The sequence below is a fragment of the Taurulus bubalis genome, assembly GCF_910589615.1.
Source record: "Taurulus bubalis genome assembly, chromosome: 15".
Taxonomy (NCBI): Eukaryota; Metazoa; Chordata; class Actinopteri; order Perciformes; family Cottidae; genus Taurulus; species Taurulus bubalis.
Window position 1 is genome coordinate 18,127,532 of NC_136603.1, and position 27,311 is coordinate 18,154,842.

General features: G+C 41.0%; 1 protein-coding gene across 1 annotated transcript; it reads right to left on the reverse strand.

Annotated features, from left to right (window-relative positions):
• Window positions 1–3,419: 3,419 nt before the first annotated feature.
• Window positions 3,420–20,134, reverse strand: LOC306747837 (insulin-like growth factor-binding protein 2-B; the record flags this gene model as incomplete). Its single annotated transcript, XM_079230937.1, has 4 exons — window positions 3,420–3,578; window positions 6,324–6,464; window positions 10,814–10,965; window positions 19,774–20,134. 4 exons carry the CDS (start codon window positions 20,132–20,134, stop codon window positions 3,420–3,422), a joined length of 813 nt encoding a protein of 270 aa, XP_079087063.1.
• Between the last annotated feature and the right edge of the window lie 7,177 nt (window positions 20,135–27,311).

A 27,311-nucleotide genomic window follows, 5' to 3' on the forward strand; every position in this document is an offset into this window, starting at 1 on the left:
GTGTAGTCTTTCTAGGACAGTCACTCGGGGGACCAATAACTCTTTTAATGTCCATATGAGTTGTAAGGAAACCAGCCAGCTTGACCTGAAAGATGCATTTACATGCATATGTTTATATGGACATGGTAAATGGACTTTTTTAGTTGTTCGGCCATTTAAAGCAATTTACACTGCATGTCATCGTTCATCTATTTACACACACAGTCATACACTGACGGCAGAGGCTACATGCATGTTGCCACCTGCACATTGGTAGCAATTTGGGGTTAAGTTTCCCAAGTAGACATCGTCTTGGACTGGAGGTATCGAACTGACAATTTTGGGATTGGAAGACAACCCGCTTGTGTTAGAGCTCTTGCTCCATTCAGGCTAGTATTAGGGATTTACACAAACAAACACAAAATCATCATGCCACTGGGATCCATTAGAACGTGACCATCAATTTAACTTAACAAGAACCTGTTGACATATCAGACGTTTACAATTTTTTTGGTTTTAAGTCGCATGCGAGCTGTGCAAACACTTCCATAATCTTCAATGACTTTCTGATTACACTGCATCTGCTGACAGCTGCTGCAATGGATGAGGGATACATTTTTAATAAGATAAACACATCCCGTGTCATCCATCAATCGCGGTGATGGGCTTGACTGTCTAAGGGACAATAACAGTGGGTTGCTTAGAGCCCATGGATGGCAGAATTGTTCCAGCACAATCTGTAAAAGTGAGACAATACCGATGTTGTCACGATATTCACAACATCCAGTTTTGTCTGCGACATTCAGAATGAACAATAGCCCCCCCACATCCCTCTGTTGGTTACCCATCTTTATACCATGATCAGCAGCCCAAATATGTCTGTGTGTGTGTGTGTGTGTGTGTGTGTGCGTTTAGGGGGACGTGTATTTGCGTACTTGGGTTGGTTTATTCATAGACACCCGCTTAGTATCACATTTGTCAATGTCAGCCCCTCATCCTAATCCCTCTTCTTGTCAACACTTCATTAGTAACCCCAGCAACACATGGGTACACACACACACACACACACACACACACACACACACACACACACACACACACACACACACATGCATGTGTCTGCGCACACAGCAGTGATAGAAATAGTTAAGCCACACAGCAGCTTCCAACATTTTTACCGCCAGTGCCATTTTTTTTTTTTTTTCAAGTGACACTTATTTGGAGTTGACAAGCGTTGATGGGAAAACTGCTGACAAACAACAACAACAACAACAACTGCTCTCCGCAGCTAACCAAAGTGATAGGTGTGGAGAAACACATTCCTGGTGAGATTGAGTTCAGATTGTCAGAGAAAAGTTGAATTTAATGAATATACAGATATCGATGTAGGAATCCAAGCTGATGCATCAACTGGGGGATTTTACAAGATGCAATCAGTGAAAAGTATGACAGTGATAACACTTTTAATTACCTGCCTAATTAAATTATTTACTCATGGAAACAAGGTTACACAACCTGTTGGCACGAAAATTATTTCTGGATCGCGTGTACTTATGTGTGAAGGATTTCAAGGAGCACCTGTAAGTCCTGTAAGACTCAGCTCAAGTACACTAAAAGCTTAGATGTTTAAAATTTAGATGTTTAAAAAGTCCGTCAGCATAGCATCAAATCTGGCATGAATATCCACGAACCGAGGCAGGTAAGAGCCAACAATGTTTGCATTGAAATGTCCAAAGCCTTCAACACACAGTTGCAGTTCTTCTTAGTCTTGGATTCCTATACATTTATAATATGAAGTTATTTTACTTTTAAAAAGTATTTTGAAATGTTTTTTATTGATTGGTGTGTGTGTACAAGTGACAGTGTAGATTAGATCAGCATAAATGTAGAGTGAACCAAAAGGCTATTTTCATTCTGTAGTACTGGACATTGTCGCCTGAAATGAAAAAGAAAATCATTACAGTTAGAGAGGTAGTATACAAGTTTTTTGAATGCAAATAATAAAATAATAGCCTTATACTGCGTTCACACCAAAAGCGTTGCAAATATTGGTGCCGTGTTTCTCGCGTCACTTTACTCGCTCGACAACAGCTTAAAGGTGACACCGAATGCTGTGTTCACACTAAACGTGTTGTGAATGTTACTCGCGCCTGAAAGGGGGCGTGGCTTATCTCTGTGGCTTATCTAAAAACAGTGACCGTTTCCGCCGTCCACCAAATAATCACTAGTTCTGCTTTTTACTTGTTGCATCCTAACCTATCTGTCTGTGCATTAACTTGGCATGTAATCTACTCACACGTCAAATTCGCAACGCTTTTGGTGTGAACGCAACCTTAGGTGTCACCTTTAAGCTGTACTAAATACTATTTTTACGCAAACAATAGATCAAATTTGCAGTGTGAAAATGGTCGCTCATAGACACAAACTCACGGACAACTCTACAGTTTCTCTCAGCTCCTACGAACATTCTTTATTGTTTTGGTGCTCCCATTAACTGTCCCACTGTACCCACTAAAGCCACTGTACGCTAGCTGCACAGCGCCAAGTGACGAGCGAAGCTACCGATCACAGTGGAGCATTTAGCAGATAAAGAGACAGATACTTTTAGAGTTGGTGGAGATCTAAAGTTAAAACAAGAGTGAATATTGGACTAACTTTGAAAAAGAACACTCCAAAGGAATACTAATCTCGCTCTGTTTGTGGACATATTCACTGTAAAATAATAATACATCAAATGTTGTGTTTTACAGCTTGTTCTGCTGCCTCCAAGTGGCTCAAAAACAAACAAACAATGAATGCAGCTATAAATGATAAGGCTGGTAATATTCTATTTGTATTTTTTATTGTCAACAGATCCCATGAAATGGCTAAAAGCAACAATGAAAAGATCCTACTGGCAAGTATTGCCTGCGTAGCTAAAGCATGATATAACCTTTTCCTCTATAAATGCACTAGTTGGCATGTTTCTTTATTACAATGAGAACAAGCACTGTAGTTTGAGTAAAACACACATAAACTGTCCTGCTGCCGTGGATCTATAAATACTTAGCAAGCACAGCAAGTGTGTATTAGTCCGCAGCTAAAAATAGTTCCCAACAAATAAACTATTTACTTCAGTTTGATAAAACATTTTCTGAAAACTACAGTGCCTTTCTGTTTCAGTGCATTACTTATACTTTGTAAAGATATACATGTCCAGTAGGTTTACATCTGAGTCCCAAAGACAAGGCAGGGAAGTCGGAAAGCATTGATGAGATGGACACACTGTTGGTTTTGCTCTATTTATATTAGATATGTCGACAACAGGAACGATATTTAAACCTTTAACCTAGTGAAGAAAGAACAAAAACTAAACTATGCCTTCATACATAGCAACTTCTTTTACAAATCCTCCCAGTTTTTGAATTTGAAAGAAAACCCAACCCTGTCACAGGACCGTGCTAGTAAAAGGCTTCTGCAGTGGGCATCACTCTGAGCTCCTCCTGAAACTGGTCACAGTTGGGATCCCCTCTTACTTTCGGTGTTTCTGGAATCTGGACCCCGGTTAAGGGGTTAACGCACCAGCACTCGCCCCGCTGGCCGTGGGTGGACATGTTGCACTGGAGAGAAGGAAGAAAAACACAAACTAGACAAGTTGGAAAACACTGCAAAAAAGAGGGAGGGGTAAAGATGCACAGTGGGAAATAGGGGGGTGCGTTAATGAAGCATGGCCTATGGTGGCTTGAGATGTGTGTGTGTGTGTGTGTGTGTGTGTGTACTTGTGGATATTCTGGTGGCGGGGGGCTATTGGATGAGAATGAGGGCCGTGGTTCGGGTGGGACAACCCTCACCCAATAACAGCCCATCCTCAGTTCATGCCCCCAACTCACAACCCATCCACAGCCACACATGCCACCACAGACACTCACAAATATACACACACACACACACACACACACACACACACACACACACACACACACAGCGGCATGCCAGTAGACCGGCCCCCCCACCCTACCCCAAAGAGCCCCCCTCTACTCAGAAATGAGGTCGTAATTGAAGTGGACACAGCTTACACCGCGCACGCGGGGCGGCCGCGGAGGGGACGGCCAAAAGAATGAAGAGCTGGGGGGAAAGAAAAGACTTTCCATTTTCTTCCTTCGATGAGAAAGAACAAAAAAAGTGACAGTTACAGTAATTACCCCGCGACAAGGAGGGACAACTCCAAAAGGGAGCCGAGTGTTGAGGAGGTACAGTGTTCCTCCCTGGGAACCGAGGACTCCGGTCCGAAACAATGCTGTTGTTTGTGACCAGTGATGAAAATTGGCTGAGTGGTTGAGAGCCCTGCTTTAGGAAACTGTGGCGCCTATTCAAATCTTCTTTTCTGCTCTACTATCCCCGTAAGAAAACACTGGATATGTGACCTTGTTTGTCCTCCTCCGTCTGATTTCTATGGATGAGCAGAATTCAAATTCAAGCCCCCAGTCGGAAGCACGGTTCGTTCCTCGGCTTAACAAAAGTCTTCCCATGAAGTACGCCAAACTGTTTTATTGCCTTGTAACCTTGAGCTCAGAAGCTGTTGCCTCGTTCATGATGACAACATCTCCACGCGCATGTGTGTGTGCATGCGAGTGTGGGTGTGTGTGTATGTGTGTGTGTCTAAGAGCAGAGTGTTAAGGAAGAGGAGGGTGTGTGTGAGTGGGGGAGGAGAGTGATGGCAGGTGGGAGTAAAGGGGGATTATATATTTTTTGCAGGGTGATTTTGTCAGGCTGATACAAGATAGTGTGTGTGTGTGTGTGTGTGTGTGTGTGTGTGTGTGTGTGTGTGTGTGTGTGTATGTGCATGTGTGTGTGAGAGAGAGAGAGAGAGAGAGAGAGAGAGTCAGAGAAAGAGATGAGAGGAGAAATCCAAATGTGACGGCACCCAGATTGATCACAACAGAAGCCCTTTTCCATCATTAAACAGGAAGCCCCCAGTGAGTCCCACAGAGCAGAAAACTGCTGCTGCACTGCTCTCTACGGGCTGAAACTCTCAAACATGTCACAAGCCCTGGCCAGAACGCTAATGAGTGATGTCACAGCAGGTGTCGTTCTTCCTCGGTCGAAGGCGAAACACCTGCTGTGACAACACTGATGGAGGTGTGGCTAGCGTTGTGACATTCATGGAACTCTCCGCCCTTTGAGAGAAGCCGTGCTTTTGTGCGTCAATTTGAAGACAAATTAGCTCACTGCAGAGTCAATATGGAATAACCACAATGCGAGCTGAATAATTGAAGTTGAATGAATGACACCGAGTGGTACAGGATTGCACAGGTGTCCAGTTCAGTCAAGCACCACCTCCTCAGCCCATTACTGAGGCACGGTTTATAGATTTGCAAAGGGCCTTTCATAAATGAGCATTTTAAACACTTAAAATATGGTGCTTGTTACATCTTTGTGATGCCGCTGAATATGAGCTAGCACGTTCAATGTGTTTTCCTACACCGGTGGAGCGACACATTGCAGGTGAGTCTTCCAGTTCAGGAGTCGGGATCGCCATAGTTTGTCTGACTGTGACAATAATGCTTGCTGTGCTAACCGTTGCACATTTTGAAAATATATAATAATATAATAATTAGGGCTGGGCAATAAAACAACCTAATAGACCCCTGTATCCTAATGGTTCAACATGAACCAATAACATGCTCAGAGATGCAGAGTGCCAAAATATAAATGACTCAAAACAAGTATACGTAAATTTATTTCTAGCTCCATTAAGATAGATCATTCTCATTTGTAACAGTATATAGATGAGGGACAGTACATATTTTCCACCTTGAAACTTTTGGGACAGTTTGGATCATTAGTGTCACTATTAGTGCTTGAGTGCACAGCCAATCCCACATGTAGGCCGGACTGGATAGTCACTTCATGAGAGGAAGTTGGTGGCATGGTCGCCAACTAGAAGGCACTGGGTGCAGAAGTAAGCTGCGGGCACCCTGTCAGCACCGCTCCTCCCTTAAAACCAGATTTAAACACAGGCAGCCTCTTCAAGACAGGGCATCAACATGTGGCAATAAAGCGAGACCTTCAGGCCCTTATCAGTGTGGGGCTTTTGGGGACCCCTGGAGAGTTCTGGGACCCGTGGAAAGTTCCCCAGCTTTGCCACAATGTTTTATCTTCCATTGCTAAAGGCAAGTGGTGTAGGTTTAGAACACGTCCTGGATTTCTTGTGGGTCATCCTTAACTGCACTGGTTGCATTTATAAAAAAACTCATAACTTTTTTGCCTACATTTACATTGTCCTTTGTCATGTTTACCATGTGTTTCAATGGTAAACATGTAAAATGTCACGATGTGAGACCAGTGCTCTTCCCATGGCTCACCTGTTTGAGGTTGTACAGACCATGTCTGTCACAGTTTGGAAACTTGAGTTCGTACAGGTACTCCAGCGGGCCTCTGTTATCCTCAGAGGTCATTTTGGAGATCTCCTCTAAGACGCTGTCCAGCTCCTGCTGACAGGCGCTCTGAAGGACGAGCAAGGACAACACGATTAACACCAGCACTGATTGTGACAATAGCTCATGAGCAGACGAATAACACATTGACAGAAGAAAAACTTGAATTAAACAGTGAATTCACCAGAAGACAATAAATGGAGTTGGTATAGGTCGTACGTGTATGAGTTCTGTCCAAGAAAAAAGGATAGAGAAATAAAATACTTCTGTCTGCCTTGTAAAAATGTCACAAACACACACATTTATAGCTAACATTTTTATGAGGGGCAGTTAGGCGAGCAGAAAGTTCAGCCTGTACTGATGTGAGTCTGGTGGAGTGGAACATGAATGGCTAGACTGCTCAACTCAGCAGGTGACCACGGCCACACACACACACACACACACACACACACACACACACACACACACACACACACATACACACACACACACACAGACCTGTGCAGACGCATGTTCATACAGCGCAGACTATTCCTGTTGCATGGATGGGTTGCACACACTCTCTCGCCACGTATAGTATCCTTGTGTACATGCACACACACACACACACACACACACACACACACACACACACACACACACACACACACACACACACACACACACACACACACATGCACAAACACACTTTAATGTAGCACACAGTTACACCAGCGTATCAGGTTGCCAGTGGGATCAAAGGGGTCCGGTCTTATGATTAGTTGGCTGAGGATGAGAGAGAAGGGCAGGAGGAGGCGCAGTCTGCCTTGAACCTTATCAGACATCTGAACATATGGATGAAAAGTACTCTCTTTCTTTCTGGTTCACTCTTTTAACACTTTCTCCTACAGTCTTTGATTCCTTCTTTCTCTCTCTCTCTCTCTCTCTCTCTCTCTCTCTCTCTGTCTCTCTCTCTCTCTCTCTCTCCTATAATGAAGGAACATAAACCCACACCTCTGTGCCTGCAACCCTTTAGTTTTACTGCTTTCACCCTGCTGTCGTTTATTAAAGGCTAAGTTCAGTAAATTTTATGTCAGACAATATATCACATGCCATGTACATGTGTATGTGTGTATATATATATATATATATTTTAATATAAATATATATATGTATATATATTTATACATATTAAGAGTTATTGGCTGCTGTAAGTTTACTTTCCAAACTGATATCCCATCTTATGCTGCGAGGCACATGCATAAATGCATTGTAAGGTTCAGCTCAAGCTAATATGAGACAGCAGTTGGGATCAGCCAGATCAAGTGGTTTTAATTTAAAGTTACAATCTTTTTTGTGCGCATTATTCACTCTGTGTCCCAAAACACAATGGTTCCACAGGCACAAAGCTTCCAGAGTTAATATATCTGGTGAAATCCGGTCTGATGGCACCTTTACAGTGTGGTCGGGCTCGGGTGTGGTCACATCGGATTCTTGCCAGGCAGAAATGTACTTGTGTGCTGAGGCAAAAAAAAAAAAAAAAAAAAAAACAGGCGGGAGAAGAAACAGCATGTGTTGGTTAGTTGTGAGCTTAAACTGCAGCCGGTGGGCTAACAGCAGCATCCTTCCAAGTTGTATGCTTCTCAAACTCTAATGCCATGTGCGTCTTGTTAAAACAGACTTTAAGAAATCCAGTTATTCAGAGGAAAAATCCGAAATATATCCGAGCGAGGAAAACTAATTCTGCTCATCAGGTGCAGAATTCCCTTCCTTCCTCTTGCACTGTAATCTATCATTTCTATAGATGTTAAAAGAGTCCAGCGACTGCACTGCAATAACGTTGTCGGACTCCTCATGATTGAAATCATGCAGCGACTGACAGAAAGCGGCCAGTTTAGTCTGGAATGGATCGGCTCTTCCCAGTGGTCAGTCCGCCCCTAAACTTCACCAAGGAAAGTTTAGTGTGAGATTCCAGTGCGTTTTGTTACTGGAAGCTAACGCAGCCTTGAGCCGCTAGCTTCACGCAGAGACGAGGAGCAGGCTACCGACATCTGGTAAGATCACTTGTTTTTAATTCATCATGTTGTTGAAGCATCCCTGTAACTCTGCCTCGGACAACATTCCCATATTTTCAATTATGTTTTGAGGCAAACTTGTTTTTTCCCGGATAACCGTAGCAGTTATGAACATATGGTTAATGTTGTAAATTAAAAGAAGAAAACAATCTGTTGGTTTAGTAAAACATCATGGTTTGGCTTAAAATAAGTATCATAAAAAGGTATATTGATGTGATACATAAACTGAGAGAAAATATGTTTTTTCTCGAAACGTAATTGACGGTGACGTTTCCCTGTATGGGAATGCCCTCTACCTATGATAAACAGACTTTGATGTGTAACACCTATATTGTTCCCCTTTATGGTTTTCTGTCTCAATAACAATGACTCACAATCAAATAAGATATTACCTCTCCGAAAATTTGCTTTCCATGAACCAAGCTGAAAAATACATAATATATAATATCTAGGCGTAGCTTGGTTACGATATATATATATATATATATATATATATATATATATATATATGTATATATATATGTATATATATATATATATATATATATATATATATATATATATATATATATGTATATATATATGTATATATATATATATATATATATATATATATATACAGTATATAAAGTGCAGTGTTGAATTTTTTTTTTAATTTTTAATGAGGCCAAAGATTAAGAGAAGTAAACAAAGAAAAGAAAACTGGCACGACAGGGTCTTTGTCTAAACACAATAATATGAATGCGATGCAAATGAGACTTTTAATTAACTAAAGCAAATGTGTTCATATTCAAGGAATAAAGGTTACACATGTGACACAAACCCAGCTGACATCTAAGCATTATGGGTACAGTATTTGACCTCACAAGAACAAGCGGAACAAAGTGCATCCATGCTTAACACCAGCTGCCCTGAAGCTGCTCCCCCTGCCCAGCTGCACGACTTATTTTACTGCATTCTCTCTTTTGTTGCTTCTAATGATGTTGACGATTGTCTTGCACCCTCCCGCTTTTTGTTTTAGTTTGTTTTGTTTTGCTGCTATAGCGAGTGAGTTAAGTGAGGGAGAAAATGAGCAAATGCACATAATTGTTTGCCATGTTGAGACGTACATGGGCCTCCACATGTGTCGCCCCCCAGGGCCCAAGCTCATTTGCATGAAACAAAGAATATGTGTGTTTGTACGCCGCCCCATTAAGAGCTTTTCCGGAAGAGTTTTTCACTTTGCGTGGAGCTGCGTTTGAGACTGTGAAATGTTGAGCGAGTGTTAAAGAATTGGGGGTGAGGGTAGGGGGGTTGTAATCTTTAGACTGCATCAAACTGCCAACAACACATTCCACAGTGGAGGGCAAAACAACAACATTACTTCTCATCAGGAGGACTGATTATTGAAACTAAGAACAATCCTCTTCATGCATCAGTGGAAATGCATCACTAAATCCACAGAGGTAGCGCATTATTCCTTTAGTGTTCCAACAGTGGAACGACAGTGTGATTTGCTAGGGAATATATACCAATATATATATATATATATATATTATATAATATATCAACTTCGTTGCATTATGTTTTCTTATTTTGAACAGTTATTCAATACAACAATTGAATGCTTCAACAAATACATTTTCACGTAACAGTCATATAAAAAGAACCTGGTCACATTTGGTCACATTAAACAATTTGGTCACATTAAAATAAAGGATGTGCTCCACACCAGCTAAGCCAGCAACGCTTGGGTTGAAACTATTTTAGGTAAAGTGAGGGTTAAGTTAGGGAGTTTGGCATGAGGTTGTTGAGAGCAATTGTGTGCACGTGCATATGCTTGTTTGAGTGAAAGAGTGCCCAGAGGAGGGCACTACTGTACCAGACAATGGTGCTCACACAGCACATTGTTGACCGTTTGTCACTGCTTGCTCTACAATACACTGTGGCATAGGCAACACACACTATGTAAATCGGGATGCTGCTGTGGAAGGAGACACATCTTTTTAAGGAGCTATAAGGCTCTATGTTCATGCTAAATTACCCTGCACTGTGTTTTTTGAATTTTTACATCTGCTACTATGCCTGTAAAGGTCAAGTATTCCGATATTCAGCTCATGAATTGACTGGTGTCAGGGTGCAAACACATGTCGGTGTTGCATTTGTGTTTAGCAAAAGAGCCGATACTTTGATGTGTGGAACTACATTTTATGTGTGGAACTACATTTTTAAATAAATATCCTGGTTTGCAGCTCTGTTGTCTCAGCTCTTTAATCAAAGAAATGGGGCTTTACCCGCTGAACAATTTTGCTTTGAGTAACAGCAAAAGGCTGTGAGGAAGTTAATCATGAATTGTGAAAAACAGTTGAAGGCTTTTAATCTGACCTGGAGCACTTTCTGGGTTCGAAGGTCCTCCAGCTGATTCGTCTTCATCTTGGTTTTGCGCTCATTCAGGTGTTGCTTCCTGGCGGACTCCTGCCAAATCCAAGCATCTATGGCCGGTCTTTTGGTAAAAGGGTTCTCAGTCCCGTGCACCTCTACAACAGAACAAAGACACAAACTGGAGGCAGTTAATCTGCAGCATCTGTACATAAACTCTGCCCAGGCCTTCCTGGAAACGCTAATCTATTCAAAGCCTTTGGTAAACTTTCTGGTTTTAATCTCAGTGTAACATTCAATACTTTGGGGTTTCTCAGAAAAGAGTATACTGAGTCAGTTGGTTAACTATGCCTTTCACGTAGTTAATGAACAAATGTTACACTCGCACACAAAACTGCCTCACCATCTCTGCAGCTCTTTAAAATACTCATGCACATACATCTGCATCTGTGTCTGTTCTCTAATCGCAAACTATTACACGCCAACATTGATCTAACAGCAGGCTCTTCATCCTGATCCTGGAATTAGAAGACGAGTCATTCCATGTCTTCAAGGCATCCTTTTGTCCCTCATGCCTCATGTCACTAATTCTAGACTGGACAGTCAGGCGTTGCAATGGCTGTAATTACTATGGCGACAGTGAAGGGCTCTAAGGTCTTTTGTGTCTTCTGACGCAGTTAACGCAGTTCTCCTGTGAGCGCTGGGGTCACTCCCAGTGCGCTTCCTGCCGATGTCAGACCAACGTGTGTTCAGCATTTTGTTGGAGACGGGAGAGACAAAACACAAACAACGAGCTAGCAACTTAATCCGGAGCAGACGTAAAGCAGGATGGCAAATTAATAGAGAACGGCAGTCTCGAAAAATGAGACCTACACTCTGTGCCACCAGTGACTGTGACTGTAAAACATGAAATACAAGGAGGGGTTAACACTGTCCAGACGTTTATCAGCGTCGTCGTAGTCGACACAGACTAAATTATCTGAGATTGTCTGACACCGTTTAATAGGAAAGCGGGGACTGAATTAAAGAGCTGAGCTCCACAGCTAGTCATTGGTGGTGAGTCCAGACTCGTAAGGAAGCACTTCTGATTAAGGCTGTTAATGCTGAGTAAGGACTTTTTTTGGGTACCTAATCTACCTGCCAGAGGCAGTGTGCGTGTGTGTGTGTGTGTGTGTGTGTGTGAGTGTGAGTGTGTCTGTAATTAGCGCTATGAAAACAGGAGCAGAACCCTGAGGTTGTAAATCACGCTTGAGAGGGAAAGGCCCCCCTGTGAATCTGTAGAGCTCCTTCCACATGCGATGGCTCCTTCTGAAATGGATACGTGCACGTATGCCCGTGCACGTATGTGTTGGCGCGCACTCTGCCAGGTGTAGAAGTAAGTGTGGCTTTGGCACTGCAACAGATTTTTTTTCTTTTCATGTGAGGTCTTATTTGAGACATTTTAATTGTTATTATTGCGGTTTGAATAGTTTCAGAATCTTTTATCCACAGGGGCTGTAAGAATAAACGTCAGCATGACATGACTTCTTTTGGGCAACACATATTTCATATTACACCAATACATCACGTGTCAAATAATGGTATTATATAAGACCCATCCTTTCACTTGCAAATATAAAATGATTAAAAAGATGTTGACTTGCAGATGTTTTCTTAAGTTGTTTAAAGATTTCCATGATCAATGATATAATGGTTAACGAAGACTATTCATTGTAGCAAAGGAGCCTTCAAGCTGGGTGCTTTTAGCAGGCATCACGAGTCCCTACGAGTGACATGATTCATTAAGAATGCAGGCGGAGACCAAGATGTTCAGAGTAATTCACTTTTAACTGCTTTACTGGAAAGCCAGCGACCAGATCTAGCGAAGGCAAGCTAACATAGTTTTCTTTTTCGTGTTTGTAATTCCGTAATCAGAGAACTCCGCCTAGTGTTCAATGCAACTAAATGTATCTCTCCACTGATGGATAGAAATGCCACCACAGCTTTTCAATTAGTTTTTTTACAGACCAAAAGAAAAAAACTGATGAAAGAAAACAGTATTCATCCTCTGGCATCCAAGATTTAAACGGTGGATTGAACGAACGTCACTGTCCCTTATGCCCCAAATCGACTGTATATTGTAAAATCTTTGTTCCATCCTCTCTATGTTTTTATGTGACTCAAGACACACAGGGAACTCTTTCCAATCTGATAATCCAGTTAGAAAGGCAACACTTGTGATAGGCAAACAGTAACAACTGTGTGGCCACAAACAAGACCCTAATGTTTGAAGAAATCAAATTATATTTACTATAATGTGAGCGATGGCCAAAAGTCATACATTCCAACCTCCAGCTGAGCACACAAGCTTAAAATTTGGATCCAAGTTTTGTTGAGTAATTCACCAAAAGTGGAACAATTTCTCACATGTAGTGAGAGCTTCTGCAGAACACATTCAAGAGAGAGATTGATTTAATTATTTAATGTAAGCGCCTGTTGCTCGGAAAAAATAAAAATAAAGAAAACATGGTGAAAAATTATATTGTTTTTCTTTCCCCCAGTGTGTGCCAGAGCACTGCATTGACTTTTACTATTGGAGCATGAATGTGGAGAGCAGGACGAGATGCAACTATAGACAAGTTGTAAAGGTGTACTGGTTGTGCTGAAGATCTTACGTGACATGACAGAATGTTCCAAGGAGAGAAAGAAAAACCTAAAACACGTCTTTAGCCAACAGCTGTCATCTAAATGCTCTGTTGTTGATTCTGTCTTTAGTGCCATAGAAACTACCTGTCTCGAGCTGTTGGCTCTGGGTATTGCCTTTGAGCAATGCTTTCACAGTTCTCTCATAGCACAGAATGAGTAATGTCTTTCCAGAGTTGCTCAGCATTAATGTATTTGCCCTGTTATTGTACACAGTGAAGCTGAGTCTAAAAATCGTAACTGTGTAACCACAGCCAAGAAAGTGGCCTTACGGTTCTTCAAACCATTGTCAGTGTAAATGGTTCCTCTCAAGGCTCGGCCACTTCAAACACTTCACAGCTGGAAAACAGACAAAAAATGCAATTGAATAATGAAGAAGGTTTTGCCTAGCCAGAGATCAGCTTCAAACCTTTTACGGTCAGCTAGTTCTTTCAACTCTTGAAGTTGCTCTGCGTCCGTGTGGCCGTGTGTGTCATCCAAACCAAATGAAGTTGCCTTTGTAGTTTCAAGGGAAAACTCTTGCCAATTGGAGCTCCTACAGTGTCTGTCAGACTTAAAAGACAATAAGTGCAGGCTAAGGTCATGGTGGATTTCACTCAAATGACTGTCCAGTGTTGCATTGCAGTGAACAATGTCTGTATGTAGTCACGGATGTTCTCTGTTCTGTATTTTGTAAATTGTTCTAGATTTTTCATTTTGAAGTGACGAGTTACTTCTAATATTCTAGCAAAACATGCAACTGACAGACAAAAGTCCTTTCCCACAGCGGTTTCTTCTCTTTTAAAAAACTGTTTATCGTTCATGTCTTACCACCTGTTCTCAATGGTGTAACAAGTATTTCAATCTTTTACTTTAAATGGAAAATAATCAATATTTCTAACTTTTTTACAAAAACAACAGATAATTGTCACCCAACTCTGCAGTTCTCCGAAGCTCTATTCAAAGTGTAAATGTCTTTAGGCTCATTGTTTTGGTTTTACCAGAAGGGTCAAAAGGTGAAGCCAATGCTTTAAGTGTCTTAAACTTTACTTGTATATAATGACCATCAGGGGGGCGATTCCTCTGGTTCCAAAACATTATTCAGATTTTCTAGAAGCCTATGAGAAAATGATTTCTTACCTGATCTATAATCTCAGCAGTGGTCTTTCAGATCATACATGTTAATAAAAAATGTTGGTTTCTTAAAAATGTCTGATTCAGCGTTTGGTTGTACTCTCGCGTCACTTCTGGTTACAAAAAACCAGCATGGTGACGGGCCGAAACAAACATGGCGACGACTAAAATGCCAAACTTGAGGCTTCAAAACGAAACGGCAGTCCACAAACAAATAGGTTCAAAAAGTGTTACGGCCCACAGCTGTGCTGTTCTGGTTCAGTCTCACCACCTGTAGCTGTGTTTTCAGCCGGCTGTTTTCAGCTACAGAAAACATAGTGGAGAATTAGTGTTATTGTTTTTTTTTGTGAAACACTTTGTAACCTTGTTTAGATAAGTGCTATACATGTATTAACATTATAATCATAGTTTGTATTATCAATATTAATATTATGAAAAAAACACATATGTTGTATTGTATACAAGCATACAATAAAATTGTCCACTAATGGTTTAGTGCCTCAAAATTGTACTTAATTAGAGTACTTGTGTAATTTTACCAATCTTGTTGTGACAGTCAAATCAAGCTTATTAATGTTGTAATAATATTATGCAACACGTAACTTTCCAACATGACCCCTTTTAAGATTAGCACGAAGGAGGGAGGGGCTATTAAGGAGGCAGTTTTCTCTGAATTGCAGGCACCAACACGCTCCTACCCAAAGCCATCTCCTATGTCTTCACCTTTTCCTGTGGCTGTGTGCTGACACACATGCTGTGTACACACACACACATCGACATCGAGTAATTAAAGACCTGAGTGCGGGTGAGGGAGAAGGAGCATGTCTCAGCAGAATCACCTGCAGGGCAACAAGGGCAGTCATGGACCATCGGCAACACAAGAGAAGAAAGAAAGGAGGCAGAAGCAGACAGAGTGATGTGCAAGGAAAGTGCAAACAAAGCTTGAACAAGCCACTGATTTCCGATTGGCTGGGGAAGGGGGCACCTCAGTAGAGGATTGGTCGTCTGTGTAGTTTTGATAGCAAAGAATACAGACATGCCCTTCTATTACCATAGTGGTGCTTTGGACTTGAGGAAAAAGGCCAAACGGTTGCATGTGATTGTAGCATTCATATCGCAAGACAAGAACAACATTGGATATCCCGGAGTGTGTTCAAATACAATGTTTGTCAAAGTCTTGCCTCGTACAATTTCTAAACATGGCAACAAAGGTTAAGAAATAGTTAAAAACACTTTAAAGTCAAGACATTGATTGTTAATTGTAGGTCTGTGCACCAGACAAGCTACTTACTTTATGGGTGACTGAAACTGTGAAACTCAGATTAGTCCATTGTAACTCCTCGATATACTGGACTGAGTAACACCACTAATGTCTTTCTATTGGCTTTGTGCAGTGAAAAATACACATTTGGATCAAAGTGCCACAGTGGCTTGGGACTGGTCAGCGCCAAGAAATACATTTGAAAAACTCAAGAGCAATGTCTCTTTCCAGAAATCACAACCCGTTTAATCAAGTTGATCCTCAGACCTTGTTGCGAGCAGTTTCATGAAGGAACATAGACACACTGCTGTTGAGTTTTTTTGTTCTTCTTTTTCATTTTTGTTCTTCTTTTTTGCTGCTTTGAGCACCACAAGCCAAGTGCCATTTAGTCCCATCATATTGGAAAGAAGTTGGACCTCTCTGTCGCCAATAACTCCAAAACTAAGCAACTCCAAATGTCCAAACTTTTGCTTTTGATGGACTTTTTGTGGAATAGAAGTATTTGGTCTCAGCTTTTCAAGTAAGTGAACACAGTCATGCTGAATAAAGAGTGCACATTGCTAAATTGACCTTCCCCTGCACAGTACGAATGGCTAATGGCTAATACAAATATTATGTATAGTTATGCATCCAGGTCACTGATAGATGATCCATCCTGGCCATAGACTCCCTGACAGTAAATTAATTATCTTTGTCCATGTTTAAAAGAAAGGAAACATAATTGGATTTAGTTCGAGACCGAAGCTCCTACACTGAAAAAAGTTATACTTTGGACCAACTTTTAAAAATTGCTGTAATTTTTGTTACAGCTAAATGTATAACTTTTTCTCAAATTGCATTTTTTTATTTGATTTAAACCCAAAATTGAAATTTTATATGAATAAAACATATTTCTTTTAACCAAGATAAACATTTACTTTCATGCAAAGTCATTTAAGTAAGTCATTTTATTTCTTTTTTTAGCTTTGTTACAACTTACAACCACACACTCATCACTGGCCTGAAACCTTTGTGGCCGATGACTGAGACAACGCTTCAAAGTCGACTCCCCTAAAAGTGTTCTGTGGAAAAACTTAAGACAATGTGCCATACCTATATGACACGCTTTTCATATTGGAAGAATCAGCTGAGATCTGAATGAAGTCAAAATCGTGAGGGGATGTGGCGTGTGCTCACACCAGGCATAGCAGGAGTGGTTGATTTGAACTCTGGACTGTTTACTCAGGTCGTCACGCTGTGTAATTCGGTTTAGTTCAGGCAGGCGAGAATGAAGCCATGTGAACTCAGCATCACACCAAATAACCACAACCAAATCCCTAAAAAATGCAAGTCTCTTTCAAGTGAACAGCAGTGCTGGTTATGTAGGAGTGAAAAAGTAATCCCAACAAACTACAGGAAACGACCCCAAAACGTGCATTTTAATGGGGACAAAGGAGACAGATGTTGACATCCGATAGCCTGCAGTTGCTCATGCTTGAAAAGCCAAGCATAACACAGTGAAGCGAGGGCAAACCGCAGTCTGATCCGATGCTCATTTTCAGCTTTTGCTTTATGTGTTCTGACTGGTTCGAACACCAAAGATGGTAAATCACAGCAGAGAGCGCAGACAAGTACATCACGCTTAGCTACAGTTACTGGGCCCGCAGTTATTTTCACTACCCTCTCCCAACGAAAGCTCAAAGAATCTTAAAAAAACAATTGGAGATTCATTTTTTTCCTGCAGAAAATTAGTAATCAGTTTTTCCTTGTATGAAAGTCCAAGGGCTCATCAAATATATTCCTCAGTGAAATGACTCCAGATGATAATATAGAAAAAGGGCTTGATTGAGAAATCAGGCTGCACCTGCTAGCATGGACATCTGCAACCTTTCCCAACACCATTCCGAAGGGCCGTGTGTTTTCCATATTTACAGCATGTTACAACTTCCAAAATGCAATTATTTTTTAAATGTGTATGAAATCGCTTCCCTTAAGTACCATAAACAACATCCTATCAAAATAAGACCCTCCCAACAGGAGAGCGATGAGGATACGTGTCTCACGGACATGGGATGGGTTCATTGGAGGGATACGGCTTGTTTGCGCTCACAGATGTGGGCCTGCCACTGCCTGCCAGACCAATCACATGTCAACGTTCATCTTCACGAATCAATTGTGACCCTTTGACAATAATAACTCAGCGAAGCTTGACATTTCTGTGTCTCTGCCGGATTCATGACGTATGTACTTTGTGTTGTCGTCGAGACCAAAGGCGTTTGATGTATATGTGGTTTTTCTGTCATTTAAAAAGTCCTGGTTTAAAAATCGTTTTTCGTTTCAGTCAGTTTACAGCTGCTCAGTGTTATTTTAAGGTAAATGGTTCAACATATATGATCGCAGGTCAAAACTAGCTGGCTTAGTGATGCTGGCACACATGCTGAATGTTAATTTATATGCTACAATGTATGAATACTGGAGGGAATTGTACAATAATTATAGCATGAACTCGGCAGTGGACCACACAATTAGTCTCTGAAGAAAGATCATACACGTACACAGTACTGAATCACTTAAAGGTGATATAATTACACTGTTTCATGATCCATAGATTAACGCCCCTAATCAAAGTAACATTTGCCAGAAACAAGGACTTAATTTCTGAGAAGCTATCAACTGCTTCCACTCTCAAAGGAAACATCAGGATGTTCTTTTGAGGAGCCTTTTTCTGTTCATCCTTTCATCAAAGGATCTGAGCATCTCAAGCTAATTGAAAGCAGCAGCAATGTCTCCTGTCCAGTCAAGAACATGTTTTGGTCTTCCAGAACCTGCTAGTCATTTCCTATTTGGTCGTGGATTTCAGATTTGTATTTGTTTTATCTCTGTGCTACATCTTCCATTTTTCGTTCAATGTCTGTGTGTCATTACCAATTGGGGTGAAATATCGTTTGAAAAACCATAATTAAGTAGTTGAATAATTACCGTGACTGGAAAATGTTATTTTGTTTCTGGGAACTCCTATAGTCATACAAATGAAACTACTCGGCAGTATAACAATTTATTATAATGAGCTCCACCTTTACCAGCTCAGCATTAAAGTGATTAACAAAGGAATGTGAATATTATATTCTCATAAAAGGCCTAATTTATATTCTACTGAAATGGACAATTCTGCATAACGAGTGCTTTTTACTTTTGGTGGCCCCACTTTAAGTATTGATACTTAAACACTGTTGTACTTTTACTTGAGTAATATTTTGAATTGTAGGGTTGTCAAAATATGATATTTTGACGGTGATATATTTCATGGTTATTGTCAGGAAATATCTTGGTTTAGTACTTTCACGCATATTACGCGGCGAAAAAGAAACATGTCCCTCCATTCTTACCTTTCACAATAAAAGCCCTAGACATATTCAAAGGCTAGTATTTCACATTTTGATATTATGTACCTTTCCTTCTCTTTTTGAAAAAAAATACAAAGAGATGGATTTGTCTTTGTGCACCGAGACTCCGCTCTGTCATTTGTCATAACATCAAAATTCACCCTTCGTTTGATCTGTTCGGGTCTCCATCAACTCCTCTAGGAAATATCTGTCTATTTAACTCCTAAATACCATTCTGTTCATCAGCTAAGTTGACTAGCTCGTTGATAGCTTTTGGTACTTGCATACTTGTGTATCTTAGATGTCTTTGTTGAAAAGATTGTTACTACTTAAAACTATGATGATATGAACCAAACTGAACCAAAAGTTAAGTTCTGAGCTGTGAAAGCAAAACAATGAAGACAAGCTGCAGAGTCTGGAGAGTTCATCACTCAGTGACCTTTTACACTTTTACACTTTTGTCATTTGCTCCATAGTTCAAGTCTTTGTTATAGTGCAGCTTTACCTTTAACTTCCCCCTCTCTGCACTTTTTCATAAAAGAGCTTACCATTTGTAGCCTGCTGGTCCAGACTTGTCGTGACATCCAAGTCCACTTGTTGTCCACATCGTCCTAAACCATGGATGAGCTGCTGCAACGGTATTTCAGACTCGGTGCTGGGGTAGCACCTCAGGCCGCCGGAGCACCTGGGTGTGTAGACCCCACAAAGCTCCCCTTCCAGCCTGGCACACAGTGGACAGCAACCGCAGCCCGGCTCCCTCACTATCTCTGGACATGCTGCTGTGACTCTGGGACACGCAGCTAGACGCTCCGCGGTACAACTTGGGCATCGGAAAGCCAGATCCCCGAGTAAGTATCCAGGCAATGCAAAGTACGCAAACAACAATCCGTAAGTCAAATACATGACCATTCTGAGGCTTTCTTGGTTTATTAGTGACTACTGAAAGTCAAAATGACCCTTGGAAGTAAAAAGTATCAACCTCAGTAGACTGAAAGTCAACTGTGTGTGCGTAAACATTGTGATGCCACTGACAGGGTCCTATCTGCTCTCATATTACTACCTTACCGTAAATCAGGAACAAGAGGGCCCTTTACTTCAAAGTGGAGATTGGATTGAATGATTTTTGTCAGTTTGGTAGGTTAAAAAAGTACAAGATAAAGTTGAATGCCCAAAGAGTCCATCAGGAGTTTACTAACGTGATCTCTCAGAAATATGTGAATTGACCAGGAACAGGGACAATCAGACCATCTCCTCTCACATCACCTTTGTCAGTCATAAACTGTGATTAATTCTTTCTCTGCATTGACAAGCACCAGGGCAGGACATGTAGCCCAGTCTGATAATGATGTTATTCCTCTAACAGAACTGGATGACTTCTTGCTTATCCAGGAAATATTTAGTTTGTGCGCCCCCTGGTGTTTTGGAAGCATATTGCAGTGAAGAACATGAGGTGCATGCTTGTAGCTCGCTATGGAAGGGCCACTGGCTCTGCTGTGTGGCCATACTGAGAGCCGTTGAGATGCAACTCAATCTTGTGGCTTTCCTTCTTCTTTTTTTTTTACAAAAACTTTTTAGATCTCGGATGGATTTGGAAACCTAGCCAGCGTTTGGCACACAGCCTCGACAGCAGTAAGAATGAACAGCTTGTCCTTCTTCTTCTCGGCTCTCTAATTCACGACTTCCTCCTCTTCAGTGAGAGTTTTGGAATCCAACACGGTCCCATCTGTAGCTTTGACAGGGCTGCAACGTGGATCATACATCACTCACAGATCACCTCAAGGACTTGTTTTGAAGGATGAATCCCTAATGTTGTGCTAACACTAACAGGATAAAATCAAACTCTGGAGTAGCGCTTTGTGAGGAGATGTTCTTTTTTTTTACGTCAACCGTGCATTTTCCTAATCCTAACTAAGTGGTTTTGTTGCCTAAACCTTTCACTGATGCACAACTGATCCAGGAGGGGTAAATAGAGCTCAGTTTGAGGCTCAGGGCCAATGACCAAGCTGTGTGGTATTAGATGCATTGGTCTGAGAGTGTGTTGGTAAATTAGGCATCTAATGCTAACTTTTGCTGAATTTAGGAGAAATCTACCAACTTAATTAATTGGGAATTTGGGATGTTTCCTTCCACTAGAAAGACATGTTATGGAAGCAAAACATCCCAAACTCTACGACCAAAGAGTATTGATTATCTGAGACGGTGACTCTGGTAATAAACTGCTTTCTGCAGTGAGGCAATGTTTTGAATAGTTAATAATTAGCTTGCGACCAGCTAACTATCTCTAAGTCACGTGGCATACTCACTTGGTAGGGTATATATAGCTGTCGTGTGACAATTCTCACCTGTGAGCAAATAGACACTCCATCTTTTTAAACTTTGGTCACAGCTACGGATTGAGTCACATGACTTAAAGGCAAGACTCAAATGAAATGACCCCGTACAGTTTTTTTCTCTCCAATGCTTCATTAAATTAATCAATAACATAAACTCTCTGCACAGCTGTGCAATTCTTCAATGTACCTTAATTTAAATTAATAAGCCAAGTACATATCACTTCTGCCTGTGACTGGGGCGTACCTGGTTTCTGCAGAGGGAGGTCAGGCCACCAATGGCCTCCACTGCAGCCTCGTCCCACAACTCCTGTGCCATGCTGAATATGTCGTTGGCAGGTATGTCAGTCGGACCGGACAGGTCCAAAAAGGTTATGGTTAATATAGTAACCACTAACCACTAACCAGCAAATTGAATATTTAAATTTGCTCAATTAATTGAAACAGAAATGTGAGAATAGGTTCAACTAATTGGGGAAGAGCATGAATGATGATACATGTGATGTAATGTTGAACTAACACAGTCATACGATGAAGCGCGTATCTGTCAGGGTCATGTATCCTCACTTTGCTTGATTCTGCCTTCTTGCATAACAATGGGATGGCAAAAATAAACGGTAAGTCTCATTGTTTTTTGTAAATCACATTATTCTCGTGTTCAAATTGTTTTGATAAGTTCCCGAAGAATAAAATTCCAACCTACTGACATTTCAGGACACTTACAATTTCCTCTCCACCCACGTTCGCAGCTGCATGGTGATGGATTACACTTGTTCCAGTAAACAACTGGCATATTACAAGACGTCGCATTCTCAAGCCCCCAAAGGCTGGTCATGTATTCTCTTCTTTAGAGGCTTCAACGTTTAAATAACTTTCCTTTTCATAGTGTGAACATGTTACTTTACTGGGTTATCAGTAATAGGCCACTGTACCTGACAGTAGTGAGCGGTGCTGTTTAAGAGGGGGACCGAAACCAGTCAATATACTTAAGCATAACCATTCGAGGTCAAGGGAACCTGAATCATCTTGCTAGAGTTTCCCAAATTGTGTCTTGCCATCTCGACAAGACCATGAATTATTGCAATGGCTGAATTAAATGACCACCTAATGATCTTAAAGCCTAATCATCACACTTTGTGAACACAACATTCAAAGTTGTTATCAGAGCCCCTCCTCCCCGCCTCAGCGACACCTAAAGCACACGCCCCCTGACTGTGGTTCATTTGTGATGACCCGTGTTGCTTGGCTTTTCACTATGGCCCATTTTCTTCCACTTGGAATCACGCTTACAGTCTGGCACCTTGTCGCCACATTTTTATAAAGGTCCCAACAGCCAAATAAGGCCAAATAAGGTCCCAACAGCCAAATAGGAAAATACAGACAAGGTCACTTCAGAGTCAGACACCACCACACACCTCTAGTGGGCCATAAATGAATATTGAGAAGGTTTTTTTTTTCTTCAAATATCCTCCTCATTCTGTCTTTAAGTCGTTTTTGCGGACAAGAATCAGGATTTATGTTTTCCCCCAACTTTGTAAGGCAAACAACACGTTTATAGTACAGCCTCTTTGTTCTACTCTTGTTCCTACCTGACTAAATATTTTCCAGGACTTTAAATGAGAGGCGCTGTGCAAACAGCCAGTGCGTTGCCTTTCACAGGCGCAGAGCATTTACGAAACAGTGTCTATCTGCTGTGTAATCTGTTTGCTCTGTCACTTACACCGTTATGCCTTCAATTTAGGGAAGTGGAAATATTTTCCTATGACCACTCCTCAGCATTTCTCTGCTCACAAATACATTTTGATTGTATTATGTGTAGCCTTTGCTTAGCAACCCCAAATGAGTGGGCAATAGCTGAACAATGTTGAAACGTTTAATTTTGCACATAGGCGGAACGACCCGATAGTGTAGTGCTGAGAGATATTTTAACTGAGATTCATTTAGTCGAGACAAATGGAATACCAAAGAAAGGTGGTCACATTTTCCACAGTCATGGATGTGATTCAAAGGAGAGAGAGTGAAAAGGAGGCTTATATTTGGGCGAACGCTGATACCCAGCCCTAAACAAGAGATTAATGAGGCTGTAGGGTTATAAAAAAAGGTTTCGGAATGATTTTCAATAAAGTATCAGCATAAATAGAATAAATAGTTTCTCTTGCTAGTTGTTTTTATTAACTTATAACACTCTAACTTAAAAAATAAAAGCACTATTAATCAATATTCCCCACACAGGGGAACACGTCCTTTCTAAAAGATTGGATGACATTTAAATGACCGTTATGTAAGTTTAGAAAAAGTATCTATTTGCAGTGTTTGGGTGCTCGGGGAAGCAGGCGCAGTAGCAGATCTGTGGAAGCAGATAATCATGTAATTACTCCAGAGAACACCAAACAGCCCTGCAGCCAGAACAGTGTCCAGCCTTATTTTTATCAAACAGTGTCTGTACATGAAGAGCTAGGACAGAATGTGAGCCAGTGTCTTCTGTCAAAGTTGGCCAACGACACCAGAAGGGCACGCCTTCCTGACCATGGTTACGGTGCTCGCCAGTGTCTAGATTGGTTTTGGAAGGAGCATTGTCCGCAGGCTGTTTCGCCTCGCCATATTTGTGTTTTTTCAACGGCATTTCTGCGAGTTTCATAACTTCCTCTTGGATGCATGCTGATGATCTGGCACATGTTTGCAACATTTTTCATGGAGGGTGATGCCCAGAAAAGTCCGGAACACATCAGAATAAAAAAATGCATGCAGACAGCCGGGTCTCTGCAGATACAGACACTCCCACATACTTCTAATGGGTCATTAATGAAGAGGGATTATTTTTGTAGGAGTCTATATATTGCTCTTTTTTTTAAGATTCTCCTCCTTCTGCCTTTAAAGGCGCAGTGTGTGTAGGATTTGGCAGCATTCAGCGGTGAGGCCGCTGATTACAACCAACTGAAACTTTTCTTGTGTGCCAAGTGTTTAGGAGAACTATGGTGGCCTATACGCGGAAACGTGAAAATGCATGTGTGTTTGGTTTGTCCCCTCAGGGCTATTGTAGTAGCATGGTGGCCATCTCCGCTAGCACCCTTGACACCAGTGGAAATTCTCATTGACAGTCTCCAAGTTCCAGTAAAATCTTCGAGGATGGACAATATTATAACTGACAAAAGCCAAAGAATCAAGGGGTTTGTGTTTATGTCTGTTTTATGATTATCTGAACTCCAGAAATATATATATATATATATATATATATATATATATATATATATATATATATATATATATATATATATATAAAACAAGTTTGTTCCCAGTTTGGTTTCAGCCGCATTAAGTATGGTTGAGTGGTTTCTAACTTAATTAAGTCAGAATTTGTGTTAGTTAAAGGTTAAGACAGGCGTCCAGGAAGTGATGTTCACATCTGAATATGTGCATCTCTAGCCAGTAGTGAAAGTGATGAATATGGATGGGAACATTCCGTTTTCTGTGCTTTCCCTCCAGGAGCTCTTGCTGCGTCTCACAGTGCACAGACAAGAGGCTCAGGTGAAATGGAAACTTTCAACTTTCCTCAGGTTGTGCACGTTTGACTGTGTCTGTTTGTGAGCCCCACAATAGCCGCCTGGCAAACCTGTTTAAGGTCTTCACAAACCTTTTGCTCAGCGCATGCTGGATTAGCAGAATATAGTCCACCCACTGATCTGTGACCTAAAGCCATCTGACCTCGTATAAGAGTACGACTGACCACAAAATGTAAACATTGACATTACATGTCTCTGTGAGATGCTACCATACAGGCTTGTTGACAGAGAGGCCTCTTAGCTCAAGTGTCTCTGGGGAGGCTTTTGTGGATCATGTCTTTGGGTAGCATGGGAAAGGCCAGCTCAGTCTGGGAAAGGAAGCAGGCTGTCCTATGCTGTTGCACAATCCAATTAGCTCTGAGTTGCACCGATAAGAAAACTGGACCAGATGACACAAAGGGTTTTTGTGACCAGTCGTGTGTCTGTTAGCTGGCTGGTAAACCATTTGAAGCATCTTCAGCACAGGTTCTAATCAAACCTCTTTACCGGGGAAAAGGAAACTATTTTTGCTTCAAACAGCAGCGTAAAAGCTGGGGTATGTGCTTATAGAGCGTTTTTTTTCTTTCTCCTTGCTTATCAGTTTGGGCTTTTAGGATTTTAAACCTTCTTTAATAATTGATACAATCACTGATGCTTTGGTTTTATTGCGTTAAATACATAAAACAGAGTAAATACATATTATTAATCCATTTTCATCCATCTTAATTTTTTCATATGGACCTGTAACTAACATGCAAATTTAAGAATTCACAGCATTTACAGTGCATTTGCTTCACACAAGCACAGAGATCACACATGTATTTATAAAAAAAAAAAAATCCTCTTACTGCATTCCCTGGTAACATCTGTTTTCAGTGTCTGCCTCCCACGAGATAAGTTCATTAATTTGTGGGAATTTCCAGAAAGCAGATGGCCACCATGTCTGTTTCATACAGGGCTTATTTTTTATTTTTTATTTCTGTTCAAAATGTAGCTGGACTTTCAAACAGAACATGTTCAAAATTCTGTGTGGGAAGTAATAGAGCTTGGTAAAAGCAAGGGTATATATATTTTATTTCAAGTTGTGTGGAAGAAAATGTTGCAATAGAGGTTCATGCATTGTGATTTGGTCAAGCATTTAAAAAGGTCAAAGCACTTTGTATCACTCAAGTGACCGAGGGTAGTGGAGAAAATAAATTTTCCAGCTGGAGAAAGTGTGCCTGTGACATATATCACACATTGAGTCAGAGAACAATGCAAAAAATACGTTTTGATCGTGTCATCTTGTATGCATGTAAAAAGGTTGATCACCTCATGTGAAATCTTAAAGCTGGTCCTCAATGACACAATTTATGTGAATGCCATGATTGTTTTTGTTTTTTATAGATGGTGTTGTCTGCTTACGTTTTGGCACTTACCTTCATCTGGACAGGTAAGCCAGAATTCCAATACATCTTGGTACCAGAAATATAAATAATGAAGTGGGTTGAAAGTATCATCATCAGTGTTTCAACTTTGTAACTTTCTCTTGAGATATAGAGACTCTTTGGACTTCTATAAAGCAACCAGCAACAAATCTAGCGACTTATTCAGACCATCAGGGAAGAAAGTGATTTATTCCCATCCATGATGCTCAACAACAATGCGCATTGACGCCACCTATGAGAATACTGTATGTAGTCCTCTGGCTACGTTTAGCAACTTTTGCAGCCGGTGCTAGCTACTTTCACTGCAGAAGAGTTGGCAAAACTGATCATATGCCTCATTTCTACTGCAATGATAGGCTTGACTCTCTACTCAACTCACTTTTGGTACTAGTACTTTTCTCTATTATGTTTTCCACTACTGATAGTAGCCTCTCAGGATTCTATGCTAACCAGCATTGCGGCGCCATGTGAACCTGCCTTGTCGTATAACGCTATGTTTAACGCGCCCCTCACTGGATGCTTCCATTGGCAACTATTCACGGGAATGAATGAACGTAGCTTTCCGGGTTGACATATTTAAAAACAAATTAAAGTGAATTAAAACATTGTAATTGCTATTGATGGTTGCTTGTCTGGAACCTGGACCGAGGTGGCACCAAAAGAAGTAGCAGGTGCCAGCTCTTGACTTTTGCGAATGGAAAACCCCAAAACAAGTTGAGTTTACCATGCAGTGGATATGCAACAATAATAAAGGTTAAAAGAGCATGCACATATAGTAAATAACCATAAA